Consider the following 25,654-nt stretch of genomic DNA (forward strand, 5'->3'; position numbering starts at 1 on the left):
AAGCCCCTTGCCCACAAAACCTCCTTTAACCCCTCTCTCCAACCCTTTCGAGGACGACCCCTACCCCTACTTTGATCCATTCTCTCTAAATGACCAAACCACCTCAACAACCCCTCTTCTGCCCTCTGACTAATACTTTTATTAACTCCATACCTTTTCCTAATTTCCACACTCCGAATTTTCTGCATAATATTTACACCACACATTGCCCTTAGACAGGACATCTCCACTGCCTCCAACCGTCTCCTCGCTGCTGCATTTACCACCCAAGCTTCACACCCATATAAGAGTGTTGGTACTACTATACTTTCATACATTCCCTTCTTTGCCTCCATAGATAACGTTTTTTGACTCCACATATACCTCAACGCACCACTCACCTTTTTTCCCTCATCAATTCTATGATTAACCTCATCCTTCATAAATCCATCCGCCAACACGTCAACTCCCAAGTATCTGAAAACATTCACTTCTTCCATACTCCTCCTCCCCAATTTGATATCCAATTTTTCTTCATCTAAATCATTGGACACCCTCATCACCTTACTCATCCACTAACCTTTGCAATTTTTCTTTAGAATCTCCCATAAGCACAGTATCATCAGCAAAAAGTAACCGAGTCAATTCCCATTTTGAATTTGATTCCCCAAAATTTAATCCCACCCCTCTCCCGAACACCCTAGCATTTACTTTCTTTACAACCCTATCTATAAATATATTAAACAACCATGGTGACATTACACATCCCTGTCTAAGACCTACTTTTACCGGGAAGTAGTCTGCCTCTCTTCTACACACCCTAACCTGAGCCTCACTATCCTCATAAAAACTCTTTACAGCATTTAATAACTTACCACCTATTCCATATATTTGCAACATCTGCCACATTGCTCCTCTATCCACTCTATCATATGCCTTTTCTAAATCCATAAATGCAATAAAAACTTCCCTACCTTTATCTAAATACTGTTCACATATATGCTTCAATGTAAACACTTGATCTACACATCCCCTACCCACTCTGAAACCTCCTTGCTCATCCGCAATCCTACATTCTGTCTTGCCTCTAATTCTTTCAATTATAACCCTACCGTACACTTTTACTGGTATACTCAGTAAACTTATTCCTCTATAATTTTTACAGTCTTTTTTGTCCCCTTTCCCTTTATATAAAGGGACTATACATGCTCTCCGCCAATCCCTAGGTACCTTCCCCTCTTTCATACATTTATTAAACAAAAGTACCAACCACTCCAACACTATATCCCCCCTGCTTTTAACATTTCTGTCATGATCCCATCAGTTCCAGCTGCTTTACCCCCTTTCATTCTACGTAATGCCTCACGTATCTCCACCACACTTACATTCTGCTCTTCTTCACTCCTAAAAGATGGTATACCTCCCTGACCAGTGCATGAAATTACTGCCTCTGTTTCTTCCTTAACATTTAAAAGTTCCTCAAAATATTCTCGCCATCTACCTAATACCTCCATCTCCCCATCTACTAACTCCCCTACTCTGTTTTTAACTGACAAATCCATACTTTCCCTAGGCTTTCTTAACTTGTTTAACTCACTCCAAAATTTTTTCTTATTTTCATTAAAATTTCTTGACAGTGCCTCTCCCACTATCATCTGCTCTCCTTTTGCACTCTCTTTACCTTTCTTTTACTCTCCATATACTCTGCTCTTCTTATAACACTTCTGCTTTGTAAAAACCTCTCATAAGCTACCTTTTTCTCTTTTATCACACCCTTTACTTCATCATTCCACCAATCACTCCTCTTTCCTCCTGCCCCTACCCTCCTATAACCACAAACTTCTGCCCCACATTCTAATACTGCATTTTTAAAACTATTCCAACCCTCTTCAACCCCCCCACTACTCATCTTTGCACTAGCCCACCTTTCTGCCAATAGTCGCTTATATCTCACCCGAACTTCTTCCTCCCTTAGTTTATACACTTTCACCTCCCTCTTACTTGTTGTTGCCACCTTCCTCTTTTCCCATCTACCTCTTACTCTAACTGTAGCTACAACTAAATGATGATCCGATATATCAGTTGCCCCTCTATAAACATGTACATCCTGGAGCCTACCCATCAACCTTTTATCCACCAATACATAATCTAATGAACTACTTTCATTACGTGCTACATCATACCTTGTATATTTATTTATCCTCTTTTTCATAAAATATGTATTACTTATTACCAAATCTCTTTCTACACATAGCTCAATTAAAGGCTCCCAATTTACATTTACCCCTGGCACCCCAAATTTACCTACTACTCCCTCCATAACATTTTTACCCACTTTAGCATTGAAATCCCCAACCACCATTACTCTCACACTTGATTCAAAACTCCCCACGCATTCACTCAACATTTCCCAAAATCTCTCTCTCTCCTCTACACTTCTCTCTTCTCCAGGTGCATACACGCTTATTATTTTTTTTTTTTTTATTATCACACCGGCCGATTCCCACCAAGGCAGGGTGGCCCGAAAAAGAAAAACTTTCACCATCATTCACTCCATCACTGTCTTGCCAGAAGGGTGCTTTACACTACAGTTTTTAAACTGCAACATTAACACCCCTCCTTCAGAGTGCAGGCACTGTACTTCCCATCTCCAGGACTCAAGTCCGGCCTGCCGGTTTCCCTGAATCCCTTCATAAATGTTACTTTGCTCACACTCCAACAGCACGTCAAGTATTAAAAACCATTTGTCTCCATTCACTCCTATCAAACACGCTCACGCATGCCTGCTGGAAGTCCAAGCCCCTCGCACACAAAACCTCCTTTACCCCCTCCCTCCAACCCTTCCTAGGCCGACCCCTACCCCGCCTTCCTTCCACTACAGACTGATACACTCTTGAAGTCATTCTGTTTCGCTCCATTCTCTCTACATGTCCGAACCACCTCAACAACCCTTCCTCAGCCCTCTGGACAACAGTTTTGGTAATCCCGCACCTCCTCCTAACTTCCAAACTACGAATTCTCTGCATTATATTCACAGCACACATTGCCCTCAGACATGACATCTCCACTGCCTCCAGCCTCCTCCTCGCTGCAACATTCATCACCCACGCTTCACACCCATATAAGAGCGTTGGTAAAACTATACTCTCATACATTCCCCTCTTTGCCTCCAAGGACAAAGTTCTTTGTCTCCACAGACTCCTAAGTGCACCACTCACTCTTTTTCCCTCATCAATTCTATGATTCACCTCATCTTTCATAGACCCATCCGCTGACACGTCCACTCCCAAATATCTGAATACGTTCACCTCCTCCATACTCTCTCCCTCCAATCTGATATTCAATCTTTCATCACCTAATCTTTTTGTTATCCTCATAACCTTACTCTTTCCTGTATTCACCTTTAATTTTCTTCTTTTGCACACCCTACCAAATTCATCCACCAATCTCTGCAACTTCTCTTCAGAATCTCCGCTTATTATAACCCACTTTTCACATCCAATCTTTATTTTACTCCACATAATCCTTGAATTAATACATTTATAGTCCCTCTTTTCCTGTCATAGCTTATCCTTCAACATTATTGCTACTCCTTCTTTAGCTCTAACTCTATTTGAAACCCCTGACCTAATCCCATTTATTCCTCTCCACTGAAACTCTCCCACCCCCTTCAGCTTTGTTTCACTTAAAGCCAGAACATCCAGCTTCTTCTCATTCATAACATCCACAATCATCTCTTTCTTATCATCTGCACAACATCCACGCACATTCAGACTTCCCACTTTGACAATTTTCTTCTTATTCTTTTTAGTAATCTTTACAGGAAAAGGGGTTACTAGCCCATTGTTCCCGGCATTTTAGTTGACTTTTACAACACGCATGGCTTACGGAGGAAAGATTCTTATTCCACTTCCCCATGGATATAAAAGGAAAAGTAATAAGACGAAGAACTATTAAGATAAAATCAAAGAAAACTCAGATGAGTGTGTATAAATAAATGTGTACATGTATGTGTAGTGTGACCTAAGTGTAAGTAGAAGTAGCAAGACATACCTGTAATCTTGCATATTTATGAGACAGACAAAAGACATCAGCAATCCTACCATCATGTAAAACAATCACAGGCTTTCGTTTTACACTCACTTGGCATGACGGCAGTACCTCCCTGGGTGGTTGCTGTCTACCAACCTACTACCTATGTACTACGTGATAATAATCACTCTTGAGCACATTAAATGTCTTATTTTACGTTAATATAGACATTTTCATTAATCCATCTATGATATTTTCTTCAAAATTATAAAAGAAACACATTACATAGCATATAAACATGATACATACACCCACAGAATAAAAATTGACACAAATGAGATTTGTTTACAAAGAGGCTTTGTAGAAGTGTGGGAAGAATTACGTTTCCTCTAGGCAAACACTGGTGGATAACTGTAGAAAAACGTTCCTTTCATATGCCTTCACTCTATATATAGCAATTCACGGCCCCTGTGGGTTTAGCGCTTCTTTTTAATAATAATAATAATAATAATAATAATATCATTCACTCTAAAAATGGTGTGTTGCATGAGAATGGGAGTGTTGCTGATTGTTTATTCTGTACTAACTTGTACAACTGGTACACAATGTAAGAGTATTTGTAGTGTGAGGTAATTATTACTATAAAAAAAAAATATTTTGAGGTTTTACAAACTCTTACAAATGGACGTGAATGAATTAAAAGTAGACATGTATTTATAAACATTTAATTCACCTGACCAAGTGATTGCCCACTACCTGTTTAGTTTGTGTTTTTACGCTGTCTGAACTTTGTATCTCGTTCTTTCTCTCTCATTTACTCTTTCATTAACTAGCTGGCTCTCACTGAAGATGGCATCTAAGCTTAGTTGTGATAAAAAGAGGAGTCGTAAGCCTCTTGCTTAAATTGCTAACTTAATACAAGTTAGTGTAAACTTGTTGTCTGGCATTTATTGCATATTTTACATGTGCTCTGATAATAATACTTGTGTACCTGTGTGGCAGCTGGGCAGAAGGAAAACATTACGTTTTCTCTGGTCCAGCACCAGAGAAAATGTGTATGAATCTGTGTTTGGCCTAGTCACTCCCCCACTCTGCTTTTGTTTGCAATTGTCGGCATGAATTTTTCATTACTTCTCCCTTCGTTTATGATGGCATCTAAAGATAGTTGTTAGAAACGATTAAATTCAGTGTAGGTAGCTGGTAGGTGTAGCCCAAGCGGGCTACACCTACCGGCTGACTTCATACAAATAAATACTACTTGCCTCTAATCCTACATTAAGACTACACATATTTTAAGGTAAACAATGGTGTACTGTATGTGCATTTTCTCTCTCTGGGCTGCATTAAATATCATATATTAAGTATGAGATGGGGAGCCAGGGCTACCTACACCTGACAAATAAGTACTACTCACCTCTTGGTCTACATTAAGACTACAAATATTTTAAGGTAAGTAATGAATGTACTGTGTATGTATTTTACTTTTTATTGTATTTTTTAATGCCTAGTTCTATTACTAACTTAATATAAGTGTAAACTTGTTATCTGGCATATATATGCATTTATAAATGGAAAAAATGGTGTTATGCTTTCCGGCGATGTCTGCTTTCTGGTGAAAGCCTGGAACTTAACCTGCCGTATAAGTGGGACCCTACTGTATTCAACAATAGCTGAGAGACTTGAATTAAAAAGACTCAATCATAACATATGAAGAGGAAACTTTCAAATGAACTGAGGCAGTATAACAGCTGTGAAGACTTCATAATTACAGAAGCATCTATATTTATATTACAATATCCTTAGTCAGTAAAACAAAATAAAAACAAATTTCTTTGCAAAAGTATTTTTTAAAACTGCAATACCTTTAAATTCAAAAAGTGATCCTCATTGTCCAACAAAGACTCTCAGCTCAAGCTGATTGATTTCAACACTGATAACCTTAAAGAGTCCTGACACATCCCACTGAGTTCCAGGGCCACCATAATTTTTTATTTCATCGACAAACCTACCATGGTAGGGTATTACTTAGGACATTGAAGTATGGCCATTACCTTCTACCTGGCAAACTTTAATGACCAGCACTGTCTACCTACCTACCTACCTACATGGAGGGCATTCCGGGGAACAATGCCCCCGTGGCCTGGTGCAATATTTTCTAACTAAGGCATTAGCTAATGTTTAACTCAGATGCTTAATTTCTAAATGCAGATTCTCTGTCAAACATTTCTAATGTTCAATCCAAAAGACCATTTCAAGTTTCTATGCTTACCTTTGATACGTCCTGACAACAGTAAGATTTTGCACTCTCGCACTCTGAGGAAAATTCCAGTTCCAGCTCCACAGTGGTGAGCATGGTATGTACAAGCACCCACCATTTGTCTTGAGCCCTCTGGAAACTCTGTCTGGCAGCAGTAACTCTAAAAGTGTTGTTAAAATATACTGTATTAAGATGTGACAAATATTACTGTATACAACTAATCTCATGTATTAACAGCACTCTCACGAGTGCTTTTCTATCAACAAAATCTTACATATTTTTTTACTAATCAAAACAGTAAAGAACAAACTAAAAAGTTTTTCAATACATTTACCATGAATCACATTTTCCAGTTCTACAAATTTTAACACATATTTAACAAATACAACCAAAACATATGGAATACTTTCCATACTGATTTATACCTTATGTAAACCAGTCACCATTTAAATTAGTGATTACCTATTTGCAGTTACTGGAGCAGTTATACTCATGTGTTCCATGAAAAATGATGAAGGATTTTTCAATGTTTATAAGCCCTTACTACACGTTTCATGCTTTAAGAAACAGGAAAGTACATACTTTAATTGTGCAGACTTTCTCTCTGTTAATTCTTTCATTACTGTAGGAGTATACCATTATGACATCTGAACTTTTCTGCATCTGATAATCCAGTTCAGAGATAGACACAAATACAGTTATGTCTATAAATTTGTGGGGGTTATATTCCTAGATGTTACGCAGTAATAGAAAATTTGAATAATAGATAATTATGTATGCATAACAGAAATGATGTCTTTATAATACATAGGCACCACTTGTTTAACAAATCTTCACCTAGTGGAATTTCAGTTAAAGACCTCAAAAACCCTAGGACTCTTCCTCTGTTTAAACCAGCTCAGTCTTGTTTAAGGACCAAATTTGCTGGATACAAGCTTTCTGCCTTGATTAGTGACCCTCAAAGAAAGAGTGGGAGAGGCACTGTCAAGAAATTTTGCTGAGAATAAGACAAAATTTTGGAGTGAGATAAACAAGCTAAAAAAGCCTAGGGAGTAAGTGGATTTATCAGTTAAAAACAGTAGGGGAATTAGTAGATGGGGAGCTGGAGGTACTGGGTAGATGGCAGGAATATTTTGAGGAACTTTTAAATGTCAATGAAGAAAGGGAGGCAGTAATTTCATGCACTGGCCAGGGAGGTATAACATCTTTTAGGAGTGGAGAATAGCAGGCTGTGAGTGTGGGAGAGGTGTGCGAGGGATTACGAAGAATGAAAGAGAGTAAAGCAGCTGGAACTGATGGGATCATGACAGAAATGTTAAAAGCAGGAGGAGATATAGTGTTGGAGTGGTTGGTATTTTTGTTTAATAAATATATGGGATTTCAATGCTAAAGTAGGTAAAAATATTGTGGAGGGAGTATGTAGTAAGTAAATTTGGGGTGCCACGGGTAAATGAAAATGGGGAGCCTTTAACCGAGGTATGTGTAGAAAGAGGTTTGGTAATAAGTAATACATATTTTATGAAAAAGAGGATAAATAAATATACAAGATATGATATAGTATGTAATGAAAGTACAGTGGAACCTCTACTTGCGAGCATGTCCACATGCGAGTTTTTCCAAATACGAGCAGTCGATGGGTCGATTTTTTGCTTCCATACGCGAGCAAAATTTCCACAAGCGAGCAGACCTCAAGGCAGGTTCCTTGACACTGGTGAGGGACTCTTGCTCTTGATCTCAGGAATTGTATCTCATTTGTTTGTTGGACTATCTTATTGAAACTTGGGCAATGTATGATGGAAAGATGCTTCTTAGCGTACACCAAAAATGAAAGAGATCTAAGCATAAATAATGAAGTTCACTTCTCAGCAATTAGCCACCCCTTTGCGGTAATTTTGAATGGTTTTTATGGTTGTATTCTCGTTTTTTTGGTCTCATTTGATAGAATGGAGATATATTACAGAAACAGATAAGATTTTAATTGCTTTCACTACAAAAAGTACCTTGAAATAGAGCTCAACCTAGGAAAAATGGTCCATTGCTTGGCTGTTTCAATATGCAGTCGTGAATGGGTTGACATTATTTATATATTTATTGCAATAAGGAATAACAGTAAATCTTATATTTTTTGTGTGAATAAAAATTACAAATTATTTATATAACAATAATAATAATAATAATAATAATAATAATAATGGAGGGAGTAGTAGGTAAATTTGGGGTGCCAGGGGTAAATGTAAATGGGGAGCCTTTAATTGAGCTATGTGTAGAAAGAAATTTGGTAATAAGTAATACATATTTTATGAAAAAGAGGATAAATAAATATACAAGGTATGATGTAGCACGTAATGAAAGTAGTTTATTAGATTATGTATTGGTGGATAAAAGGTTGATGGGTAGGCTCCAGGATGTACATGTTTATAGAGGGGCAACTGATATATCGGATCATTATTTAGTTGTAGCTACAGTTAGAGTAAGAGGTAGATGGGAAAAGAGGAAGGTGGCAACAACAAGTAAGAGGGAGGTGAAAGTGTATAAACTAAGGGAGGAGGAAGTTCGGGTGAGATATAAGCGACTATTGGCAGAAAGGTGGGCTAGTGCAAAGATGAGTAGTGGGGGGGTTGAAGAGGGTTGGAATAGTTTTAAAAATGCAGTATAAGAATGTGGGGCAGAAGTTTGTGGTTATAGGAGGGTGGGGGCAGGAGGAAAGAGGAGTGATTGGTGGAATGATGAAGTAAAGGGTGTGATAAAAGAGAAAAAGGTAGCTTATGAGAGGTTTTTACAAAGCAGAAGTGTTATAAGAAGAGCAGAGTATATGGAGAGTAAAAGAAAGGTAAAGAGAGTGGTGAGAGAGTGCAAAAGGAGAGCAGATGATAGAGTGGGAGAGGCACTGTCAAGAAATTTTAATGAAAATAAGAAAAAATTTTGGAGTGAGTTAAACAAGTTAAGAAAGCCTAGGGAAAATATGGATTTGTCAGTTAAAAACAGAGTAGGGGAGTTAGTAGATGGGGAGATGGAGGTATTGGGTAGATGGCGAGAATATTTTGAGGAACTTTTAAATGTTAAGGAAGAAACAGAGGCAGTAATTTCATGCACTGGTCAGGGAGGTATACCATCTTTTAGGAGTGAAGAAGAGCAGAATGTAAGTGTGGGGGAGGTACGTGAGGCATTACGTAAAATGAAAGGGGGTAAAGCAGCTGGAACTGATGGGATCATGACAGAAATGTTAAAAGCAGGGGGGGATATAGTGTTGGAGTGGTTGGTACTTTTGTTTAATAAATGTATGAAAGAGGGGAAGGTACCTAGGGATTGGCAGAGAGCATGTATAGTCCCTTTATATAAAGGGAAAGGGGACAAAAGAGACTGTAAAAATTATAGAGGAATAAGCTTACTGAGTATACCAGGAAAAGTGTACGGTAGGGTTATAATTGAAAGAATTAGAGGTAAGACAGAATGTAGGATTGCGGATGAGCAAGGAGGTTTTAGAGTGGGTAGGGGATGTGTAGATCAGGTGTTTACATTGAAGCATATATGTGAACAGTATTTAGATAAAGATAGGGAAGTTTTTATTGCATTTATGGATTTAGAAAAGGCATATGATAGAGTGGATAGAGGAGCAATGTGGCAGATGTTGCAAGTATATGGAATAGGTGGTAAGTTATTAAATGCTGTAAAGAGTTTTTATGAGGATAGTGAGGCTCAGGTTAGGGTGTGTAGAAGAGAGGGAGACTACTTCCCGGTAAAAGTAGGTCTTAGACAGGGATGTGTAATGTCACCATGGTTGTTTAATATATTTATAGATGGGGTTGTAAAGGAAGTAAATGCTAGGGTGTTTGGGAGAGGGGTGGGATTAAATTATGGGGAATCAAATTCAAAATGGGAATTGACACAGTTACTTTTTGCTGATGATACTGTGCTTATGGGAGATTCTAAAGAAAAATTGCAAAGGTTAGTGGATGAGTTTGGGAATGTGTGTAAAGGTAGAAAGTTGAAAGTGAACATAGAAAAGAGTAAGGTGATGAGGGTGTCAAATGATTTAGATAAAGAAAAATTGGATATCAAATTGGGGAGGAGGAGTATGGAAGAAGTGAATGTTTTCAGATACTTGGGAGTTGACGTGTCGGCGGATGGATTTATGAAGGATGAGGTTAATCATAGAATTGATGAGGGAAAAAAGGTGAGTGGTGCGTTGAGGTATATGTGGAGTCAAAAAACGTTATCTATGGAGGCAAAGAAGGGAATGTATGAAAGTATAGTAGTACCAACACTCTTATATGGGTGTGAAGCTTGGGTGGTAAATGCAGCAGCGAGGAGACGGTTGGAGGCAGCGGAGATGTCCTGTTTAAGGGCAATGTGTGGTGTAAATATTATGCAGAAAATTCGGAGTGTGGAAATTAGGAGAAGGTGTGGAGTTAATAAAAGTATTAGTCAGAGGGCAGAAGAGGGGTTGTTGAGGTGGTTTGGTCATTTAGAGAGAATGGATCACAGTAGAATGACATGGAAAGCATATAAATCTATAGGGGAAGGAAGGCTGGGTAGGGGTCGTCCTCGAAAGGGTTGGAGAGAGGGGGTAAAGGAGGTTTTGTGGGTAAGGGGCTTGGACTTCCAGCAAGCGTGCGTGAGCGTGTTAGATAGGAGTGAATGGAGACGAATGGTACTTGGGACCTGACGATCTGTTGGAGTGTGAGCAGGGTAATATTTAGTGAAGGGATTCAGGGAAACCGGTTATTTTCATATAGTCGGACTTGAGTCCTGGAAATGGGAAGTACAATGCCTGCACTTTAAAGGAGGGGTTTGGGATATTGGCAGTTTGGAGGGATATGTTGTGTATCTTTATATGTTTATGCTTCTAGACTGTTGTATTCTGAGCACCTCTGCAAAAACAGTGATAATGTGCGAGTGTGGTGAAAGTGTTGAATGATGATGAAAGTATTTTCTTTTTGGGGATTTTCTTTCTTTTTTGGGTCACCCTGCCTTGGTGGGAGACGGCCGACTTGTTGAAAAAAAAAAAAAAAAAAAAAAATAATAATATGTATAATAATAATACGCATAATAATAATACTATAATACAATAATAATCATAGTATAATAATAGTATAATAATCCAGCAGGCATGCGTGAGCGTGTTTGATAGGAGTGAATGGAGACAAATGGTTTTTAATACTTGACGTGCTGTTGGAGTGTAAGCAAAGTAACATTTATGAAGGGGTTCAGGGAAACTGGCAGGCCGGACTTGAGTCCTGGAGATGGGAAGTACAGTGCCTGCACTCTGAAGGAGGGGTGTTAATGTTGCAGTTTAAAAACTGTAGTGTAAAGCACCCTTCTGGCAAGACAGTGATGGAGTGAATGATGGTGAAAGTTTTTCTTTTTCGGGCCACCCTGCCTTGGTGGGAATCGGCCAGTGTGATAAAAAAAAAAAAAAATATGTATAATAATAATACATATACAGTGGACCCCCGCATAACGATGGCATCACATAGCGATTTTTCCGCATAACGATTACTTTTATCGCAAAATTTTTGCCGCGCATACCGATTAAAAACCCGCTTACCGATTTTCGTCCGAGACGCGTCCAATGTGCCCTCACATGTGCCGGCCGTCCCATTGTTTACCAGCCAGCCTCCGCGGTAACATCCAAGCATACACTCGGAATATTTCGTATTATTACAGTGTTTTCGGTGCTGTTTCTGGAAAATAAGTGACCATGGGCCCCAAGAAAGCTTCTAGTGCCAACCCTGTGGTAAAAAGGGTGAGAATTAGTATGGAAATTAAGAAAGATTTTGAAGGGTTTGGGGCTAACCCTGAGAAGCCTATGCCAGTTGTGGAATCCATTGTGCCTACTTCAAAGATTAAGGAAATGTGTGCACAGTGGGTTGAACTGCAAACCTTTATAGATGAAAATCACCCTGACACAGCTGTTGCAAGCCGTGCTGGTGACTATTTCAATGACAATGTTATGGCCCATTTTAGGAAAGTCTTGAAGGAACGGGAGGTACAGAGCTCTATGGACAGATTTGTTGTGCGACAGAGGTCCAGTGACTCTCAAGCTGGTCCTAGTGGCATTAAAAGAAGAAGGGAAGTAACCCCAGAAAAGGACTTGCTACCTCAAGTCCTAATGGAAGGGGATTCCCCTTCTAAACAGTAAGAAGATAATGCTCTCCCCTCCTCCCATCCCATCAATCATCACCAGATCTTCAATAAAAGTAAGTGTCATGTAATTGTGCATGCCTTTTTCAGTTTGTGTGTATTAAAATTAACATTTCATGTGGTAAAAAAAAATTTTTTTCATACTTTTGGGCGTCTTGCACGGATTAATTTTATTTCCATTATTTCTTATGGGGAAAATTCATTCGCATAACGATTATTTCGCATAACGATGAGCCCTCTTGCACGGATTAAAATCGTTAACCGGGGGTCCACTGTATAATAATAATGTACTACATATAATAAATATAATAATAGACGGCTTCAAAAGGCCGTCACTAGATGGCAGTGTTCACCACAACAAAGAGGGGGCAGTTATGGCTGCCTTCACCTGTTATATAATGACACATTTTATTCATTCTAGAGTATATATCATGTTTCTATGTTATTTATATTGTTTGTTATGTCATATTAGATGAACTGTGATATATAAATAAGCCGTATAGATGATATTAGCGAAATTATTCATGAAGTATTTTGCCCGGTCTCCAGACAAGCTCTCGTCCACCGCCGACACTGCCCATACCACTACATGAATGACATATTTTATTCATTCTAGAGTATATATCATGTTTCTATGTTACTTATATTGTTTATGTCATATTAGATGAAGTGAGATAGATAAATAAGCCGTAGAGTTGATATTAGCGAAATTATTGAAGTACAGAATTCCACTGGAACGGATTAATTGCATTTCAGTTAATTTAAACGAGGAAAATTGACTCTGCAAACGAGCAAATCCAGTTGCGAGCAAGGTCATGGAATGTATTGAACTCGTAAGTAGAGGTTCCACTGTAGTTTGTTAGATTATGTATTGGTGGATAAAAGGTTGATGGGTAGGCTCCGGGATGTACACGTTTATAGAGGGGCAAAAGATTTACCAGATCATTATTTAGTTGTAGCTACAGTTAGAGTAAGAGGTAGATGGGACAAAAGGAAAATGGCAACAACAAGTACGAGAGGTGAAAGTGTATAAACTAAGGGAGGAGGAAGTTCAGGTGACATATAAGCAACTATTGGCAGAAAGGTAGGCTAGTGCAAGTATGAGTAGTGGGGGGGGGGGGGTTTGAAGAGGGTTGGAATAGTTTAAAAAATGCAGTATTAGAATGTGGGGCAAAAGTTTGTGGTTATAGAAGGGTGGGTGCAGGAGGAAAGAGGAGTGATTGGTGGAATGATGAAGTAAAGGGTGTGATAAAAGAGAAAAAGGTAGCTTATGAGAGGTTTTTCAAAGCAGAAGTGTTATAAAAAGAGCAGAGTATATGGAGAGTAAAAGAAAGGTGAAGAGAGTGGTGAGAGAGTGCAAAAGGAGAGCAGATGATAGAGTGGGAGAGGCATTGTTAAGAAATTTTAGTGAAAATAAGAAAAAAATTTGGAGTTAAACAAGTTAAGAAAGCCTAGGGAATGAATGGATTTGTCAGTTAAAAACAGTAGGGGAGTAGTAGATGGAGGTATTGGGTAGATGGTGAGAATATTTTGAGGAACTTTTAAACGTCGATGAAGAAAGGAGGCAGTAATTTCATGCACTGGCCAGGGAGGTATACTATCTTTTAGGAGTGAAGAAGAGCAAGATGCAAGTGTGGGAGAGGTGCGCGAGGCATTACGTAGAATGAAAGTGAGTAAAGCTGCTGGAACTGACGGGATCATGACAGAAATGTTAAAAGCAGAAGTGGATATAGTGTTAGAGTGGTTGGTATTTTTGTTTAATAAATGTATGAAAGAGGGGAAGGTACCTAGGGAGTGGCAGAAAGCATGTATAGTTCCTTTATATAACAGGAAGGGGGACAAGAGAGATTGTAAAAATTATAGAGGAATTAGTTTACCGAGTATACCAGGAAAAGTGTACGGTAGGGTTATTACTGAAAGAATTAGAGGTAAGACAGAATGTAGGATTGCGGTTGAGCAAAGAGGTTTTAGAGTAGGTAGGGGATGTGTAGATCAAGTGTTTACATTGAAACATATATGTGAACAGTACTTATCTAAAGTTAGGAAAGTTTTCATTGCATTTATGGATTTAGAAAAGGCATATGATAGAGTGGATAGGGAAACAATGTGGCAGATGTTGCAAGTATATGGAATAGGTAGTAAGTCACTAAGTGCTGTAAAGAGTTTTTATGAGGATAGCGAGGCTCAGGTTAGGGTGTGTAGAAGAGAGGGAGACTACTTCCTGGTAAAAATAGGTTTTAGACAGGGATGTGTAATGTCACCATGGTTGTTTAATATATTTATAGATAGGGTTGTAAAAGTAGTAAATGCTAGGGTGTTCGGGAGAGGGGTGGGATTAAATTATGGGGAATCAATACAAAATGGGAATTGACACAGTTACTTTTTGCTGATTATACTGTCCTTTTCCCTTTGACTGTTTCGGTCGTATATATACGTCTTGTGCGCTACTGTTTTGGACGTATTTATACGCATAAATTCTAGCGGCTTCAAATCAAGCGGGAGAAAGCTGGTAGGCCTACATGAGAGAGAATAGGTCTGAGTGGTGGGTGTGCACCCTGTGAAAAAAATCTGGGACTCAGTGGTGCATTGTGGGAACGCCATCTTGGTCGTCCATTTTCACTATGCCTCGCAGTAAGAAGTACCTCACTCCTCAGCAGATTGGAGGTCTTTTGTTCCCAAGTGATAGCTCTAACAGCGATGGAAATGTCAGTGAAAGTGAATTCCATGGTTTTCAAGTGGGTGTGACCGAAAAAAGTGCCCAGGATAATGTAATTAGTGATGAAAACCCAGATGACCCACAACCTTCCACCTCTGGTGCTGGGCCGGCTCATTCACGTTCACCTGTACCAGGATGAAAGAGGAAACTATCTGCCCATGTATAAGACTCAGATGTGAACAGTGAAAGTGATAGTGATAGTGATTTCAAAACTATTGAAAGCAGTTCTAGTTGCAATAGTGAGGGTGAATATTCCCCAGCGAAGTGGCAGTATATACGACATAGCATGCAGTCTGGTAGTGTGTTATATACTGTTCCAAGGGGAAGGAGTAAATCTCAGAGCACATCCCATGGTCCTACACCACTTGATAGTGAAGATGACGATATTGTTACGATAGATATGAATGATGTGAGGCAGCAGGTGGTGGTGGTGATAGTGATGGTGGCATGAGTCATGTGGCACCAGCAGCAGGCCACGCTACTACCGATGCTGCCGACTCTGCAGAACTACCAACAGCCTCACCCAACCCCACAACCTGCACAACCACAACCACATTTCAATATCCAGAACCCACCAGCAGACAGCATCTGGGATTGGCAGCAAGGTGACAAGTTTGTTCCCAGTCCCCATGACTTTGATGAAACACAAAGTGGAATACGGCCATCGTGTACACTTGGGAACAATGCTGCTGAACTGGAATGTTTACAGTTATTCTTCAATGAACCCCTGATGGAGGTTATTGTCAGGGAAACCAACACATCCTATGAGTACACCATGGTAAATACAATTCTCTCACCAAGTTCATGGCTACACCAGTGGAAGGACACAACTGTGGCAGAGATGTACCTGTTTTTTGCCACAATAATGCTTATGCCACATGTGTATAAGCACACTGTCACCACATACTGGTCAACAGAACGCCTGATTTCAACCCCAGGTTTTAGTGACATTATAGGTGTGAATCGTTTTTTGATACTGTTATGTATGTTACACTTTTCAGACAAAACAAGGCCTGACAGAAGCGACAGGTTACATAAGATCATAAATGTGTTTATGTACCTGAAACAAAAGTGTTGCATATATTTTTATCCCTTCAGGAAGCTTGTTATTGACGAGTCTTTGATTTTATTCAAAGGAAGACTCATTCAAGCAATACATACCAAGCAAGAGGAAACGCTTTGGTATAAAGTTATTTGTACTGTGTGATTGCAAAAGTGGTCTCGTTCTGGATATCATTGTGTACACTGGGCAGTAATACATTGAGAGATACCAGGAAGTTATTGGGTATCTCTGGTGATGTGGTTCGAACAATGATGCAACCATATCTTGGTAAGGGGTATATATTACATACTGATAACTGGTACACAAGCCCCATACTCAGTGATTTCTTGCGAGTGAATCTGACAGACGTGTGTGGCACAATGCGTGGTAATCGTAAGCATATGCCAAGGTTCGATGCTGGCACTTGCAAAGGTGAGGTGCAGGCCTTTGCTGCCAATGACATCATGGCATTTCGGTGGCATGACAAACGTGATGTCACATTATTGACATCAGTTCACTGAAATGAAATGGCACACACTGGCAGGCACAATAGAGAGACCAATGAGCCCATTCTAAAACCTGCAGCTGTCATGGACTACAATCTCAATATGTGCTTAGTGGATAAATGTGACATGCAGATTGGGTTTGCTGATTTTGTACGGAAGAGTTATAAGTGGTATATAAAACTTTTTTGTCCATCTTCTTGACATTTCTATGCTAAATGCTTAGATACAAGTTGAGGACCAGCAACAAACCAAAATATGGTGAATTTTGTTTGTCAGTCATCAGACAAATAATCGCCAAGTACCAAGGAGCAACACCTGCAACAGACCAGTGCCCACAAAATTACCAACACGTGCCATCTCATTTGAGGCCTGGTGATCACTACTCCATACAACTGCATCCTACTGCTTTCAAGAAAAGTTCTCAGAAGAGGCGTTTTGTATGTGGACATACCACAAAATGCCCATGAACACGCAGACACTCGTTTTATGTGTGAGGAGTGTCAAGTACCACTCTGCATATACAGTGGACCCCCGCTTTACAAACGCATCGCGTTACGTTAAATCCGCCATACGAAGCACTTGAACTCAAAAATTTTGCCTCGCCTCATGATAAAAAACTCGCCTTATGTGATTCGTCTGGGATGCATCCCATGTGTGGCCTCAGTGCCAGTGATTACAAGCCAGCCAGTATGGTCGCATCTACGCTGACATTCGGTACATTTCACATTATCCCAGTGTTTTTAGTGCTTGTAACTGCAAAATAAGTCACCATGGACTCCAAGAAAGCTTCAAGTGCCATCCCTGTGGTAAAAAGGGTGAGAATTAGTATGGAATTGAAAAAAAGAGATTAAGGAAATGTGTGCAAAGTGGGTTGAACTGCAAACCTTTACGGATGAAAATCACCCTCAGACAGCTACTGCAAGCCATGTTGGCAACCTGTACAATGACAATGTCATGGCCCGTTTTAGGGAAGTCTTAAAGGAACGGGAGGTACAGAGCTCTATGGACAGATTTGTTGTGCGACAGAGGTCCAGTGACTTTCAAGCTGGTCCTAGTGGCATTAAAAGAAGAAAGGAAGTAACCCCGGAAAAGGACTTGCTACCTCAAGTCCTTATGGAAGGGGATTCCCCTTCTAAACAATAACTTCCACACTCTCCCCTCCTCCCATCCCATCAATCAACACCAGATCTTCAATAAAGGCAAGTGTCATGTATTCTAGTCTTAGTAGAGTACTAATTGTGCATGCCTTCTTCAGTTTGTGTGTATTAAAATTAATATTTCAAGTGGTAAAAAATTTTTTTTTTCATACTTTGGGGTGTCAGGAACGGATTAATTTGATTTCCATTATTTTTTATGGGGAAAATTAATTTGGCTAACGATAATTTCGGCTTACGATTAGCTCTAAGGAACAGATTAATATCATAAGGCAGGGTTCCACTGTACCCATGTTTCAAAGAGTTCCACAAGCTGCAGCAGTTCTAGGAAAGTGTTCAGTGACTGTACATATGTACAGTGGTCCCTCGCTTTTCGTAGTTCTCGGCAATCGTAAATTTCGCCAATCATAGGGGTATTTTCGTATATACATGGACTCGCTTTTCATAGGTTGACTCGCGAATAGTAGTTCGTCCGGGACGCGTATGCACGGTGTGAGCCGGGGCGGCCTCCCTACCCAGCCAGTCTGGCATTGTTTACCAGTGAGCGAAGGTCCCCTCAAGTGCTCCTACGAAATATTTCATAATATTCCACTCATTTTAGTGCTTGCAAGTATTAAATAAGCTGCCATGGCTCCAAAGAAAGCTCCTAGTGCCAAGCCTGTGGTAAAGAAGGTGAGAAATATGTACAGTGACAAAGTCTTGGGCCATTTTATGGAAGTGTTAAAGAGACACCAGAAACAGAGCTCTCTCCACAGTTACTTTGCAGGACAGAACTAGAGTGACTCTCAAGGTGGTCCTAGTGGCATTAAGAAACAGAGAAGAGAAGCAACCCCAGAGAAGCAATTGGTACCTGAGGTGTTGCTGGAAGGGGATTTCCCTTCTAAACTATAAACAATCCAATCTCTCTCCTCCTCCAGTCTTCTATACACTAAGAAGAATCTCCATAAACAGCGTAACACTTGGTAAGTGTTATGCTGTTAATGTTTCATTCATCATTTCCCATTGTATTGTTTATGTACTACATGTATATTTCATGTAAAAAAAATTTTTGTTTTAATACTTCTGGGTAAAAATTATAGAGGAATAAGTTTACTGAGTATACCAGGAAAAGTATACGGTAGGGTTATAATTGAAAGAATTAGAGGTAAGACAGAATGTAGGATTGCGGATGAGCAGGGAGGCTTCAGAGTGGGTAGGGGATGTGTAGATCAAGTGTTTACATTGAAGCATATATGTGAACAGTATTTAGATAAAGGTAGGGAAGTTTTTATTGCATTTATGGATTTAGAAAAGGCATATGATAGAGTGGATAGAGGTGCAATGTGGCAGATGTTGCAAGTTTATGGAATAGGTGGTAAGTTACTAAATGCTGAAAAGAGTTTTTATGAGGATAGTGAGGCTCAGGTTAGGGCGTGTAGAAGAGAGGGAGAATACTTCCCGGTAAAAGTAGGTCTTAGACAGGGATGTGTAATGTCACCATGGTTGTTTAATATATTTATAGATGAGATTGTAAAAGAAGTAAATGCTAGGGTGTTCGGGAGAGGGGTGGGATTAAATTATGGGGAGTCAAATTCAAAATGGGAATTGACACAGTTACTTTTTGCTGATGATACTGTGCTTATGGGAGATTCTAAAGAAAAATTGCAAAGGTTAGTGGATGAATTTGAGAATGTGTGTAAAGGTAGAAAGTTGAAAGTGAACATAGAAAAGAGTAAGGTGATGAGGGTATCAAATGATTTAGATACAGAAAAATTAGATATCAAATTGGGGAGGAGGAGTATGGAAGAAGTAAATGTTTTCAGATACTTGGGAGTTGACGTGTCGGCAGATGGATTTATGAAGGATGAGGTTAATCATAGAATTGATGTGGGAAAAAAGGTGAGTGGTGCGTTGAGGTATATGTGGAGTCAAAAAACGTTATCTATGGAGGCAAAGAAGGGAATGTATGAAAGTATAGTAGTACCAACACTCTTATATGGATGTGAAGCTTGGGTAGTAAATGCAGCAGCGAGGAGACGGTTGGAGGCAGTGGAGATGTCCTGTCTAAGGGCAATGTGTGTAAATATTATGCAGAAAATTCGGAGTGTGGAAATTAGGAGAAGGTGTGGAGTTAATAAAAGCATTAGTCAGAGGGCAGAAGAGGGGTTGTTGAGGTGGTTTGGTCATTTAGAGAGAATGGATCAAAGTAGAATGACATGGAAAGCATATAAATCTATAGGGGAAGGAAGGAGGGGTAGGGGTTGTCCTCGAAAGGGTTGGAAAGAGGGGGTAAAGGAGGTTTTGTGGGCTAGGGGCTTGGACTTCCAGCAAGCGTGCATGAGCGTGTTAGATAGGAGTGAATGGAGGCGAATGATACTTGGGACCTGACGATCTGTTGGAGTGTGAGCAGGGTAATATTTAGTGAAGGGATTCAGGGAAACCGGTTATGTTCATATAGTCGGACTTGAGTCCTGGAAATGGGAAGTACAATGCCTGTACTTTAAAGGAGGGGTTTGGGATATTGGCAGTTTGGAGGGATATGTTGTGTATCTTTATATGTACATGTATATGCTTCTAAGCCGTTGTATTCTGAGCACCTCTGCAAAAGCAGTGATAATGTGCGAGTGTGGTGAAAGTGTTGAATGATGATGAAAGTATTTTCTTTTTGGGGATTTTCTTTCTTTTTTGGGTCACCCTGCCTCGGTGGGAGACGGCCGACTTGTTGAAAAAATAAAAAAAAAAAAAAAATTCTGGGTGTCAGGAACGGATTAATTGTATTTACATTATTTCTTATGTGGAAAATTGATTCGCAAATCGTAAATTTCGTTTATAGTAACGGCTCCAGTAACGGATTAATTACGAAAAACGAGGGACCACTGTACAGTGGACCCCCGCATACCGATGGCATCACATAACGATTAATCCGCATACCGCTTGCTTTAATCGCAAAAATTTTGCCTCGCATACCGCTTAAAAACCCGCTCACCGATTTTCGTCCGAGACGCGTCCAATGTGTGCCCTCAGCCAGCCTCACATGTGCCGCCGGTGGCATTGTTTACCAGCCAGCCTCCGCGGTAACATCCAAGCATACAATCGGAATATTTCGTATTATTACAGTGTTTTCGGTGCTTTTTCTGGAAAATAAGTGACCATGGGCCCCAAGAAAGCTTCTAGTGCCAACCCTACAGCAATAAGGGTGAGAATTCCAATAGAGATGAAGAAAGAGATCATTGATAAGTATGAAAGTGGAGTGCGTATCGCCGACCTGGTCAGGTTGTACAAGAAACCCCAATCAACCATCGCTACTATTGTGGGCACCAGAAAGGCAATCAAGGAAGCTGTTCTTGCCAAAGGTTTAACTGTGTTTTCGAAACAAAGATCGCAAGTGATGGAAGATGTTGAGAGACTCTTATTGGTGTGGATAAATGAAAAACAGCTAGCAGGAGATAGCGTCTCTCAAGCGATCATAAGCGAAAAGGCTAGGAAGTTGCATGAGGATTTAATTAAAAAAATGCCTGCAACTAGTGCTGATGTGAGTGAATTTAAGGCCAGCAAAGGTTGGTTTGAGAGATTTAAGAAGCGTAGTGGCATACATAGTGTGATAAGGCATGGTGAGGCTGCCAGTTCGGACCACAAAGCGGCTGAAAAATATGTGCATGAATTCAAGGAGTACATAGAGACTGAAGGACTGAAACCTGAACAAGTGTTTAATTGTGATGAAACAGGCCTGTTTTGGAAGAAAATGCCAAGCAGGACCTACATTACTGAGGAGGAAAAGGCACTCCCAGGACATAAGCCTATGAAAGACAGGCTTACTTTGTTGATGTGTTCCAATGCTACTGGTGATTGCAAAGTTAAGCCTTTATTAGTGTATCACTCTGAAACTCCCAGAGCGTTCAGGCAAAAGAATGTCCTCAAGGAGAATTTGTGTGTGCTGTGGAGGGCAAACAGTAAGGCATGGGTCACTAGGGACTTTTTCTATGACTGGTTACACCATGCATTTGCCCCCAATGTGAAAGATTACCTAACTGAAAAGAAATTAGAACTTAAGTGCCTCCTGGTGTTAGACAATGCCCCTGGTCATCCTACAGACGTGGCAGAGCGACTTTATGGGGACATGAAATTCATTAACATCAAGTTTTTGCCTCCTAATACCACTCCTCTCCTGCAGCCCATGGACCAGCAGGTTATTGCAAACTTCAAAAAACTGTACACAAAAGCTCTGTTTGAAAGGTGCTTTGTAGTGACCTCAGAAACTCAACTGACTCTAAGAGAGTTTTGGAGAGAGCACTTTAATATCCTCAATTGTGTAAACCTTATGGGTAAGGCTTGGGAGGGAGTGACTAAGAAGACCTTGAACTCTGCTTGGAAGAAACTGTGGCCAGAATGTGTAGACAAAAGGGATTTTGAAGGGTTTGAGGCTAACCCTGAGAGGATTATGCCAGTTGAGGAATCCATTGTGGCATTGGGAAAGTCCTTGGGGTTGGAGGTTAGTGGGGGAGGATGTGGAAGAGTTGGTGGAGGAGGACAATGAAGAACTAACCACTGATGAGCTGACAGATCAACTTCAACAGCAAGAGGCCAGACCTGAGGAAACTGGTTCAGAGGAGGGGAGAGAGAAATTGAAGAAGTTGCCTACTACAAAGATTAAGGAAATGTGTGCAAAGTGGCTTGAAGTGCAAACCTTTTTTGATGAAAATCACCCTCACACAGCTATTGCAAGCCGTGTTGGCAACCTGTGCACTGACAAAGTTGTGAAACACTTTAGGGAAGTCATAAAGGAACGAGAGGTACAGGCCACTATGGACAGACATGTTGTGCGAAAGAAGTCCAGTGACTCTGAAGCTGGTCCTAGTGGCATTAAAAGAAGAAGGGAAGTAACCCCAGAAAAGGACTCGACACCTCAAGTCTTAATGGAAGGGGATTCCCCTTCTAAACACTAACACTCTCTCTCCCCTCCTCCCATCCCATCAATCATCACCAGATCTTCAATAAAAGTAAGTGTCATGTAAGTGTGCATGCCTTTTTTCAGTTTGTGTGTATTAAAATTAACATTTCATGTGGTAAAAAATTTTTTTTTTTTTCATACTTTTGGGTGTCTTGCACGGATTAATTTGATTTCCATTATTTCTTATGGGGAAAATTCATTCGCATACCGATTATTTCGCATAACAATGACCCCTCTTGCACGGATTAAAATCGGTATGCGGGGGTCCACTGTATATATATTATGGAACAATAGTAATAAACAATGTTTTGTATTGTTTATTTGTGTAAACAAGTTTTATACACAATCTAATAGTGATAACGTTTGTTCAGTTATTGTGTTGTAAACAATGTGTGTATATTTGAACAATACACCTTACTTTGGTCTCATAGGCCACATAAGTTACTTAGAAAAGAAAAATATTGGAAAATACAAGAAACCTTCAAATTGGAGTAAATAAAAGAATACCTGGTGGGCAGCATTCGCCGCTGTTGCCATACACCGCTCATTTTCTGCCAACTTTGCGCCTCTATATCTCGGTAAGTACTGATGGCAAAAATTTTTTTTTTGGCTTAAAACACTCAGTAAAATAATCCTATCATTTTGGTAAAAAATAATAATTTTTTTTTCAAATATTTTGCGACACAGAATGACAGTTTCAGAAAGGAGCCTGCGACAGTCAAAGGGTTATGGGAGATTCTAAAGAAAAATTGCAAAGATTAGCGGACGAGTTTGGGAGTGTGTAAAGGTAGAAAGTTGAAAGTGAACATAGAAAAGAGCAAGGTGATGAGGGTATCAAACGATTTAAAGAAAAACTGGATATCAAATTGGAGAGGAGGAGTATGGAAGAAGTGAATATTTTCATATACGTATTTGGGAGATGACGTGTCAGCAGATGGATTTATGAGGGGATGAGGTTAATCATAGAATTGATGAAGGAAAAAAGGTGAATGGTGCGTTGAGGTATATGTGGAGACAAAAAACGTTATCTATGGAGGCAAAGAAGGGAATGTATGAAAGTACTACAGTGGACCCCCGTTTCGCGATGCTATCGGTATCCGATAAATCCGGTATCTGATGCATTATATCGCAAAAATTTTGCCTCGGTTAACATTACAAAACCTAGTATGCGATGCGGTTCAAACGAGACGTGTCCATGTGTGGCCTGAACTGCCCTGTGTGTGCCAGTGTTTACAAGCCAGCCAGTGTGTGCGTATCCAAGGATACATTCGGTACATTCCATATTATCCATATTATCACTGTTTTTGGTGCTTAAACCTGCAAAATAAGTCACCATGGGCCCCAAGAAAGCTTCTAGTGCCAACCCTTCGAGACCAAGAGTGCTAATGACTACTGAAATGAAGAAAGAGATAATTGCAAAGTACGAAAGTGGAGTGCGTGTCGGAGCTGGCAAAGTTGTACAGTAAAAACCAATCAACCATCTCTACTATAGTGAGCAGGAAAATGGCAATCAAGGAAGCTATTCTTGCAAAAGGTGCAACTGTGATTACAAAACAGCGACCGCAAGTGTTAGAAAATGTTGAGAGACTGTTATTGGTGTGGATAAATGAAAAACAGATAGCAGGAGATAGCATCTCTCAAGCAATCATTTGTGAAAAGGCTAGGCAGTTGCATGATGATTTGGTAAAGAAATTGCCTGCAACTAGTGGTGATGTGAGTGAATTTAAGGCCAGCAAAGGTTGGTCTGAAGGATTTAAGAATTGTAGTGGCATACATAGTGTGATTAGGCATGGTGAGGCTGCCAGTTCAGACCAAAAAGCAGCTGAAAAATATGTGAAAGAATTCAGGGATTACACAGACAGTGAAGACTTGAAACCTGAACAAGTGTTTAATTGCGACGAAACAGGCCTGTTTTGGAAGAAATTGCCAAGCAGGACCTACATTACTCAGGAGGAAAAGGCACTTCCAGGACATAAGCCTATGAAAGACAGGCTTACTCTTCTCATGTGTGCCAATGCTAGTGGCGATTGCAAAGTGAAGCCTTTATTGGTGTATCACTCAGAAGCTCCCAGAGTGTTCAGGCAAAAGAATATCCTCAAGGCTAATTTGTGTGTGCTGTGGAGGGCAAACATTAAGGCATGGGTCACTAGGGACTTTTTCTATGACTGGTTACACCATGCATTTGCCCCCAATGTGAAAAATTACCTAATTGAAAAGAAATTAGACCTTAAGTGCCTCCTGGTATTAGACAATGCCCCTGGTCATCCTACAGACTTGGCAGAGCGACTTTCTGGGGACATGAGCTTCATTACGGTCAAGTTTTTGCCTCCTAATACCACTCCTCTCCTGCAGCCCATGGACCAGCAGGTCATTTCCAACTTCAAGAAACTGTACACAAAAGCTATGTTTGAAAGGTGCTTTGAAGTGACCACAGATACTCTATTGACTCTAAAGGAGTTTTGGAAGGATCACTTTAATATCCTCAATTGTGTAAACCTTATAGGTAAGGCTTGGGAGGGAGTGACTAAGAGGACCTTGAACTCAACCTGGAAAAAACTGTGGCCAGAATGTGTAGACAAAAGGGATTTCGAAGTGTTTGAGGCTAACCCTGAGAAGCCTATGCCAGTTGAGGAATTCATTGTGGCATTGGGGAAGTCCTTGGGGTTGGAGGTTAGTGGGGAAGACGTGGAAGAGTTGATGGAGGAGGACAATGACGAACTAACCACTGAAGAGCTGCTAGATCATCTTCAACAGCAAGAGGCCACACCTGAGGAAACTGCTTCAGAGGAGAGGATGGATAAAGTGAAGAAGTTGCCTACTTCAAAGATTAGGGAAATGTGTGCAAAGTGGCTTGAAGTGCAAAGCTTTTTTGATGAAAATCATCCTCAGACAGTTAC

General features: G+C 40.1%; 1 protein-coding gene across 6 annotated transcripts in view; it reads right to left on the reverse strand.

Moving 5' to 3' along the window:
- Ubr1 (Ubr1 ubiquitin ligase) overlaps nucleotides 1-25,654 on the reverse strand; it is a 288,431-nt gene that overhangs the window by 1,764 nt on the left and 261,013 nt on the right. For all 6 annotated transcript variants that reach the window (XM_070083324.1, XM_070083319.1, XM_070083320.1 and 3 more), the window contains one exon: nucleotides 6,281-6,428. In XM_070083324.1, coding sequence (XP_069939425.1) covers nucleotides 6,281-6,428 — 148 coding nt within the window. The remainder of the gene's footprint in view (nucleotides 1-6,280; nucleotides 6,429-25,654) is intronic.

Source organism: Cherax quadricarinatus, chromosome 9 (genome assembly GCF_038502225.1).
Source record: "Cherax quadricarinatus isolate ZL_2023a chromosome 9, ASM3850222v1, whole genome shotgun sequence".
Lineage (NCBI taxonomy): Eukaryota > Metazoa > Arthropoda > Malacostraca > Decapoda > Parastacidae > Cherax > Cherax quadricarinatus.